This window comes from Alligator sinensis, unplaced genomic scaffold (genome assembly GCF_000455745.1).
Source record: "Alligator sinensis unplaced genomic scaffold, ASM45574v1 scaffold117_1, whole genome shotgun sequence".
Classification (NCBI taxonomy): Eukaryota; Metazoa; Chordata; order Crocodylia; family Alligatoridae; genus Alligator; species Alligator sinensis.
Genome location: NW_005841855.1, coordinates 165,518 through 174,876, shown reverse-complemented (window position 1 = coordinate 174,876; position 9,359 = coordinate 165,518). Strand labels below are relative to the sequence as shown.

Sequence of the window (9,359 nt, the reverse complement as noted above, 5' to 3'; positions counted from 1 at the left end):
CCCCCCACACTTTCAGAAATTCCCTCCCCCAAACCCCCCATACTCACCCCCCACTCATACAAAGTACCTGCATAGTTTTACATAATTTTGAGTTTTTAGCTGTGTAATTTAAAACCGTGATTAATTGTGACTCATTTTTTTAATTGCACAACTAATCATAGTAATATTTTTTAATTGTTTGATGGCCCTAATCAACATCAAAAGATACTGATGTAATTGTTGCATCTGTCTATGTTCTCAGATAGTTCTTTCTTAGTATAGAAGGGGAGAGAGGAGTTTTTAACTTGCAAAAGAGGTAGAATAATTTGCAGATACAATAGTGGCTTTCGGGTGTAATCATCAGGGATCCTGGTTTTCTCTAAAAAAAAAAAAAAAAAATTCCCCATTTTTTGGATTAAAAAAGTAGCCCCAAATCCACATTCTTCTATGATTAAAATGAAACACCACTATCACTTTAATCAAGGAAAAATGTGGAATTGGGGTTACTTTTTTTAAACCAAAAATTGGGGATTTTTTTTTTTTTTTTAAATCAGAGAGAACCAGGATCCCTGGTAATCATCATCATAATATTTCTGAATGGGGCCTGAATTTGGAAGATTTAAACTCCTGGACTAAGCATCAATATGCCCTAGATTCAAGCAATTCCAGGTAACCTGTTCTACTTTGTGTAAAAAATGACTGGGGAAAGTTCTGTCATGCCCTCTCCATCCCAGGATTTCCAAACAAAGCAGCATTGTAAAACCTAACCCTTAGCACTGAAACAATCAATTTTCTTTCAAAAATACAGTTTTAGAAGCTGAGAGAAGAATATTCATATTACCTGTCTAGAAGTGATGGTTGGGAAAGTGTATACAACAAGAAACTGTTGGGTGTGTTGCCAAACTGATAAGCTCCTTTGATGACATTTAACTGAGTAGGTGAAACGCAGCTTTGCTGGTCTTGCTGCACTTCAGTATCTGTCATATAAGCAAGGTGCTTTTCTTTCTGTAGCTGTAGGACAAAATTTAAACACTTAATATGGGTAAAAGAATAATCCCGTCTGCACATATCTTATAGTTCCTATCAATGTTCCCTCTAAGTAGTAGCGGTCCATGAGCGCGCCACTTTGGTGCGGCATGGGACACTTACTGAAGGTAAGGTTCTCACGCCTCACCCGGGGCAGGCAGCAAGGGTTGGGGCTAGGGGCTGAGGGTCAGGGGTTTGGGGCCTGGGGGCTGGCGTGGGCTCTGCTGGCTCTGGGACACTGCTCCACTCCCCTGCTTCACCCCGGGGAACAAGGAGACACGTGGCATCAGGGCCAGGGAGTGGAGCAGTTCCCTGGAGCCAGCAGAGCCTCACTCGGGGCAGGCAGCTCCTCCCCGAGGTGAGGCAAGGCAGGGATGGAGGCTGGAGCTGGGGGCTGGCGCAAGCTCCGCCGGCTCCGGGGAACTGCTCCATGGGCTCTGCCGGCTCCGGGGAAGTGCTCCACACTCCCGGGCCGACGCCACACGTCTCCTTGCTCCCTGAGGCAAAGCAGGGGAACGGAGCAGTTCCCTGGAGTCGGCAGAGCCCGCACCAGGCTCCTGCCCCCACCTTTGCCTCAGGGAGGAGCTTACCTTCTGTGTCCCGCACTGCAGCCCAGCTCCTATCCCGGAGGGTGCGCAGCGTAAAAAAGTTTGTGTGTGGCCAGCCTTTTCCTTGTACGCGGCCATGTAAATGCACACCTTAGAGGGAACCTTGGTTCCTATCACTCAGTCAAGACTCTTCTTTAATAAAGAGTATTCTTGAGCAGTGATATGCTGAACCAGCTCCAGAGGTTAAATGGAAAGGGAATGACATGAGTTCCTCAGCTCTATTGGTCTAGACGTTTCCTATATATCAATGTGGAGTAGGGTTTATAGTAAGGATAAACATACCTTGAACATCCTATAGCCATTAAGAACCACTAAGTCTTTCACCATCAATGGCTGACGTTGCTCATATGTGCTGCAGGTTCCCACCAATACACCACGTGTCTTCTTAGTATAATTAACTAAATTTTGAACTTGGGGGAGATGGTCCGTCCTAGAGCGATAAAATAATGAATGCTACAGCAAACCATACCCTATGATTCCCCTTCCCTCTGTTTAATGAAAACAATTGTGCAAACTACTGCTATATTTTATACATATCCTCCCCAAGTAGAACTCTCAAGGACAGTATGTTCAAATATCAACTGCATGTCACATTAGGAGGTGGGTGAAATGTTTTGCTAAAATGTTTTATGGTAGGGAAAAAAGCAGATTTGGTGACATAAAAATATTTCTGCCAATTCCCCATGGTTTTACTAAATTGTGTGTGTTGGGAAAATACCTCAATATTTCCAAAATGTCAAATGTTTAATTGTGGCATTTTTTTAAGGAAATGCTTTGATTTTTCAGTTTGAAATGAACTTTCCACTAAAAATGTCTTTACTTTTATTTAAAAAAAATAAACATCACTTAAACATTTGAAACTGAAAAGAAACAATTTGATCAACCTATTTTTAATCACCAACATTCTGAAATATTTTCACTGCAAGTTGACAAAACTCAAATACTTCTGATTTTTCAGAACTGACAGTATCTTCCCCACCCCAATTATTTGTATAACTCTAGTGGGAATACTACAATTTATATTACTGATCCTTAACTCTTGGACACAGGAACATCCAGTTATTGTCATAAGAATTAATATACTTAGTGTTACTGAGTGACATGTGTGAGAAACCCTAACAACTGATACATACTAGTTAGTATGGATCATCCAGTGAAGTAGCTCAAATTATAGTGGAGGGCCAGACCTGATTAAAAGTATCAGCAGCTTCCTTGGGAAAAATAAACCAAAACCCTTCCTTAAATATGCTACATGACCTGCTGGGTAAGAACGTTGAGCTAGCTAAAATAGCCTGTCCTCTGGAATTTTTGCCTGAAGCCTCCTGCCATTATAACAGCTGTACTACTGAGGTGAACTAGTGCAATCTCATCCTTGACTGAATTTAGAAGCCTACCAAAATCTACTGGCTTGAAAAAAAAGGTTTGCAATTGAGAAAGGGAGTTGGGATACAGCAGCGCAGGTAGAGCAAAACCTCCTTGATCACAGTAGAAATACTGTCCTTGTTAAATACTTGTATGATAGAGGAGGAGTCATTCTGGTGCTCAAATAAGACTTGCTGTAGTGCTAAATGCTATCAGGCTGTTATTGTGCCACTGGGTTGTCAGAAACACTTAAAACAATCTTCACCGTACAGAAGCCCAAAGAATGATGATGATGATGATGATGATGATGATGATGATGATGGAGAGGCCCCCTTCATTGGCAGATAACAAAGCATTTTACAAAGGCCAGTACCATTACCCTGTTTTACAGACTGGGGACCTGAAACACAGGGAGTTGACATTTTTTGCCTATCTTTATCCAACAGGCAAGTGGCAGTCTCCTGAGTGCCAGTCCAGTTCTCTGTCAGGGTGAGCCATACTACCTATATGTAAATACATGCACACACATACAGATTTATTTTTTTTTTTTGGTTAAGGGGAACTTTCCAGATTTGGTTTCTTCAGATCACAGATGGATGAAGGGGCTAGTTTGCATATTGTCTTGCTTCACAATGCTAAGGCCAGGATTTAAGGAAGACATATACAAACCAGAAATACTGCATGCACATCCAAATATTCAGTAATACTTAGCAAAAGCAAGCAGAGCCCAGGTGGGACTACATTTGTGACAGAAACTAAAATGAGGGCCAAATGCCTTTCCTTAGTTATACATGCAAAGATGTATTTTCTACCAGGTAAATACTTGTGTGAGGGGGAAAAATGGGCATGAGAAATGAGCAATTGGATGTTTGCAGAAGTACCCTTGGTTGCTTAAATCAAGAGTTGGCAGCTTTTTAGGAACAGTGAGCTAAATCAACACAGCTCACTCTGGATGTCAGCCACAACTAGAGGTGTAATTTATGAGTTTTGTGCCCTGGACCAGCGACTCCCTTCAGCCTGTTCAGCCCAAGCTGCCTGCTATTGCCTCAGCCCTCCCTGCTCTCTGCCAAGGAATATTCTCTCACTCCCCTGCTGCAGCTGCCCCTTACCCTCACTGCTGATTGCAATAGCCAGTAACTGCTGCCAAAGTCCAATTCAACGGTGAGAATCAGTGGCTGCAATGAGGGGGCACAAGAGAAAGAGCAGGGCAGCATGCTACTGGCTGCTGCTTTCAATGCAGCTATCACTCACTTTACGCCTCCTACTGCTGATGTCCTGACACACATGTGCCTAAAGGCCATGTGAAATCATTTTGTAGTGCACATCCAGCCTGAAGGCTTAAGTAATTGTCTGTTTTACACATGCAAATACTCTGCTTATGAAGTCATCTGGCCACATACTTATTTTTGGTGCACAGAATATAGGCACAGATGTTTGAAAATGTTGGCCCTTACAGTACATCCAACTGATAGATATAGAATGATGCTTTTTAAATAAATTTCTAATAGAGTCATACAATTCAGACTGAGCTTCTAAATATGTCAATAATGTTAATTATGGAATATGTGGTCAATTTTGTATCTGGATCTGTTTCAGATTTCATTACATCTGGACAAAACTGATTAATTGGCTAAATAAAAAAAATACGTGTCATGTTCCATTGGATTTTATGCATTCAGAGAAAATGCATATCAGTGAGAAGAAATAATAATGCAGTCAGAAAGGAAAACAGCTCAAATGTCTAAATTGCAAACTTCCCTAGGTCAAGTACCTTTGTATAAAGACATTGGAGATGCAACCTTCAAAGTTATCCCCACCCAATTGTATAGGTTGGCTTAATCTACGTGTTCCTTGAGGTTCCACTGTCATCAACACAGGCTGGTCATCAAACAGCAGCTTTAGGCTGAAACAAGACAAATAAAAAGAAGAGTAAAAAAAGCATGAAAAACACATGCTCAGGGCATTTAAATGAATATCTGCCGTTTATAAAGAAGAAAACTCCAATGTGAATGTGCGCTCCTGTGAGATTTTAATTTTGGTGGATCTTAAGGCCTTACTCTCCTACATCCCTAGGCCTTAAACCAGCATAGGGTCACTAAGTTTTACAGAATCTCCCCTTATTTAAGATGGTATACTGAGGGTAGACTATGGCCATTCATGCAGAGGAGAAATCCTGGTGCCATTGAAATCAATCATAAAACTTCCACTGACTGCGAAGAGGCCAGAATATCACCCTCTTTCAGCTAAAATGAAATGGGTACACACAGTTAGTTAGACACTTCTTGTACAGAAAACATTATAGTTAAAAGAAGGCTTTAATGCAGAAGCTTCTTTTTAGGCAGTACTAGTTTAATTTTATACAATCCTGTAGAAATCAGCACATTCTAGTAATCACAGTTTTAATAAATAATCCAAACTCATTATAACACAGTTTATATAAATACCCTTCTAGTAGAAACTGAAGTCTTTCATTATCATAATGCAGCAAACTGATTAACCTTCTTAAACACAGACACAGACCTTCTTACACACAGACAGACAAAGAAAACCAGGTCTTGACTTTCCAGTTTGTGGGCTCAAAATCTCAGTACTGCTGTGATGCGCTGCAGCAGATCATGGGGAACTAGCATGCAAATTCTCCTCTTGCTCCAGAATTTCTATATCCACTGTTAGTACAATTTGTCATTAAGTTTTAACAGTGTACTTAACAGCCATAACAAAAGTGCTCATGTTGCAGCCCTTTCAGATTCTAATGAATCTGTGAATTCTGCTAAATATCTGTCGTCAACAATCTCAGACAGGACATGAAAAGAAGAAGAACTGTTGCTAACACAAGGTCTAATCAAAATTCTAGTTTCTAACTGAGCTTTCATTCCATTCAAAAATCAATTAAGGAATTATACTTACTTGTCACCAGTTTTTATTACTGACACATAATGCATCAAACCAGCTTCATATTTTGCACTGGATTGTTTTTCCTCATCTGCCATACTTACGACTATAAATCCATCTTTCAAGTAAACTTCAAGAATATTGTTCTAAAAAAAAATATATGTAATCATACAAAATCATTACTAAACATAGTGCTTCCAGTTTCCCGAGATCACCATGAACCCAGTTCTCAATTGAAAAAAAAAAAATGTGGTCCACTGCACTACTCCCAGAGTACTATGCAATTCAAAATGGCAAGCCAGTTTTGCCTTCCTCCCACTGCCAACCTGTTTTTTCCCCACAGCAACCCTCTTAGTGATTTTACTCAAACTGAGTTTTAACAGTGGTAGGAGATTAAATTCCTGGTTATCTGAATAGTATTCTTTTTCCCCCCAAAGCACAAGCACCCAGGTGTTTTTTCCCCACACTGCCCCTTTAGGTCAATCACTTCTGTCACTGTATTATCAAGGAAATTATCAAAACTCTCTCTGCCTAGGCTTACTCATGGCCCAGGAGTGGAGTAAATGGAAACATGTTTAATGAAAGTTTCAACCCAAAAGCCAACTCAGTCCTTTCATTGATGAGTTCCAAAACTAATTTTAAAACCAGGTGGGAAACAGATTTCCTGTGTCTGATCAAGACAAAGGGAAATTCTCAAATTAGAGACAAAAAATCTGGAAAAAAAATTCATGCTGGATCAATCAAAACCTGTTTTGGTGATTTCAAACTATTTTGTTTTGAAAAGGCATTTAAACCCCCAAACTTTTCATGTAGAAATGGCCAATTTTAAATTGAATTTGGACAATTTTGAATTTAAAAAATTCTTAAATGAGAAATTTGTCAAAATTCACACTTCTCCATGAATGGTTTTGGATTCAATTAACTAGCATTTAATTGGGAAAAAAATTGTAATTGAAAACTTTCTAACCAAATAGTCTGTTTCTGACTGAATCATGTCTTCGATATGTTGGCCTGTCACCAAAATTACATCCTCTCTGTGGAATATTTGTATTTTGATAAGACAGTATTCTTAAATAGAGGAATATTCCATCAGGAAGTTTCCAACCAGACTGAGCAGATACCATTTCATGATCACCCGAGCTTCCAAAACTGGGCAAAAAAGCATGAGTAATACATTCCCACTTCTGCATACACCTGATGTTTATACCAGTAGTGTATAAACTATTATCTCAAGAGAGATCTTTTGGGAAGGTACACTACAGCTCAAACAGAAATTATGAGCTAAGTGCAGAAATTATTGGGTTGACATTCTTTGGCCTGTAGTATGCAGGAACCTGGGCTAGATGAATATAACAGCTACTTTTGCCCTTAAAATTTGCTGGTGGAAAATCTAGATAGCTGGGAAAGCTACTAGAAATACTCACAATCAGATCCGGATACAAAACTGACCAAGTATTCCATAATTAACATTTTACGTACCCATAAATTGTAATATAGTAACCTTCCAGAGGGTGTCAAGCTACGAAAGCCAAATCCAACTTGGAAATCACTGGGATATGGAAAACCCTGGGCATTCAAACTCAGAATTCCATTCCTAGAGAAAGCTGCAGATCTCACAAGCTACAAGGCAAAGAGATAAAGGTTTTCATGTATTTTTGTTTTGCTAATCTCAGCAGTAAATTATGACATTGGGCTTTAATTCTTCTATTTTGGGCTAATATAAGTATGAATGGGTTCTAACTGAAAGCTTACAAAAGGAAAATGGAAAATTACAGAGTTGAGTTTTCAAGGCAAAACAAATAGAATAACTTCATTGACATTACTCTGATCTGAACCACTGTGAAGAGGTGAAGCCTGTTTAGTATGATACACTACTCTATTTACTGTCTGTGTTGTCAAGAAAGATCATAGCAGAATTTAAATTCAAAGAGTAAAAGCAAGAAGACAGGCTCAGTGTCCAAATGAAAGTGCTCTGCATTGCGATAAGGAAACTTGGATTCAATTCCCTTTCATCAATCCACAGGGTAAAGGATGAGCACATTTAATCTCAATGGCAAGGGAAGAGGAAGAGTGAGAGGAGTCAATCGATGGGAAGTGGTTTCTCTGATCAACAAAGGTGGCATTCACAAAATTGTAAAAAAAATTCCACTCACTGTGTAAAGCAGAAAGAACAGTGGCTTTGGCATAGGACTCTAGAAATGAGTTTGCATTTCTGGAGTTGTGACAGCCAGGGAGAACAGACAGATTTAGAGGGTCTGAGTGACAGAGCAAATAATTGGAAAGTGACTGCCTATGTAGACCTCTTACAGATGCGATAGGAGTATTCAAGATCCTCAGTACGTAAACCCTTATCCATCCACACCCTTCATCTCATTTGGTGAGAAACTGAGAAGGCGATTGAGAAGTGACTTGCTTACAAGATATATAAGTACCTTCAGGAGGAGAAAATATGGGGTACTAAAGGACTACCTAATCTAGTAGAAAAAGGCAAAACAAGAGCCACTGGCTGGAAACTGAAGCCAACACACTTAAATTATAAATAAGGCACAGGCTTTTAACAGGGAGGGTGATTAGGCCCCAGAATCAACTGAAAAAAAAGGAAGTTATGGATTCTCCCTTTCTTAAAATGTTCTAGTCAAGAGGATTAATACTTGGATAATATGCTTTAGTGCCACCTATGCTTTAGCATGGCCAGTGTTGTACAGGACATGAGACTACATAATTTCATAGTACTTTCTGGTAGAGGTGCACCAATATATCAGTCTGATATTGGATTGGTACTGATATAAAAAAAAAATTCTCAATCGGATAACGGCCCAATGGGGTCAATAATTTGGCCAATAAAGGCCCGTGCTGCGCGCAGCCGCAGTGAAGCACGGAGTAGAGCTGGCAGTGTGGAGAGCTGCCTCCAGCTGGTAAGTTGGAAGGGAAGGAGGCAGGGAAGGGATGTGGGGGGCACATCAACACCCCCGTGGAAAGGTAGGTAGGGGGCAGGTGCTCCCCAGGGAGGTGGGGATGTGGGATGGAGGCACAACTTGTGGGGGGAAGCGGGGGTTCCCACTGCTGCTTGCACCCCAGGAGTGTAGGTGGGGGTGCGCGCCCTGGATCTGCGCAGGGCAGGCGGAGGGCAGTGTGGGGGTTGGAGCTGGCACTGTGTGGGGCACTTCTCGGCAGGTGCTGGGCTCGGAGCAGGCACCAGTGGCACTGGGAGGGGCTGCAGCCACCCCAAATTTTGCCGCAGCTCTGCTCCCAGTGCCACTGCTGCCAGCCGCCTGGCGCAGCCTTGGCTCTTCCCAGCGCATGGGTAGAGGTGGAACATGGAGCCGGGCTGCCCCTGGGACCAGAGTAGCAGCAAAATCTGGGGTGGATGCAGCCCCTCCCAGCGCCACTGGTGCCCGCTCCAAGCCCAGCCCTCACCCAGTGCCCCGTGCAGTGCCGGCTCCAGGCCCCCCCACACCTGCCCTGTGCAGATCTGGGGGGAACACCCCCTTT

General features: G+C 41.5%; 1 protein-coding gene across 7 annotated transcripts in view; it reads right to left on the bottom strand.

Annotated features, from left to right (window-relative positions):
- The window catches only part of LOC102386555 (laminin subunit alpha-3), a 134,312-nt gene that overhangs the window by 8,578 nt on the left and 116,375 nt on the right, over positions 1 to 9,359 (bottom strand). For all 7 annotated transcript variants that reach the window (XM_025213874.1, XM_025213868.1, XM_025213877.1 and 4 more), the window contains 5 exons: positions 7,347 to 7,487; positions 5,883 to 6,013; positions 4,747 to 4,878; positions 1,896 to 2,043; positions 821 to 990 (listed from right to left, as the gene is read on the bottom strand). In XM_025213874.1, the coding sequence (XP_025069659.1) occupies positions 821 to 990; positions 1,896 to 2,043; positions 4,747 to 4,878; positions 5,883 to 6,013; positions 7,347 to 7,487 (722 nt within the window). The remainder of the gene's footprint in view (positions 1 to 820; positions 991 to 1,895; positions 2,044 to 4,746; positions 4,879 to 5,882; positions 6,014 to 7,346; positions 7,488 to 9,359) is intronic.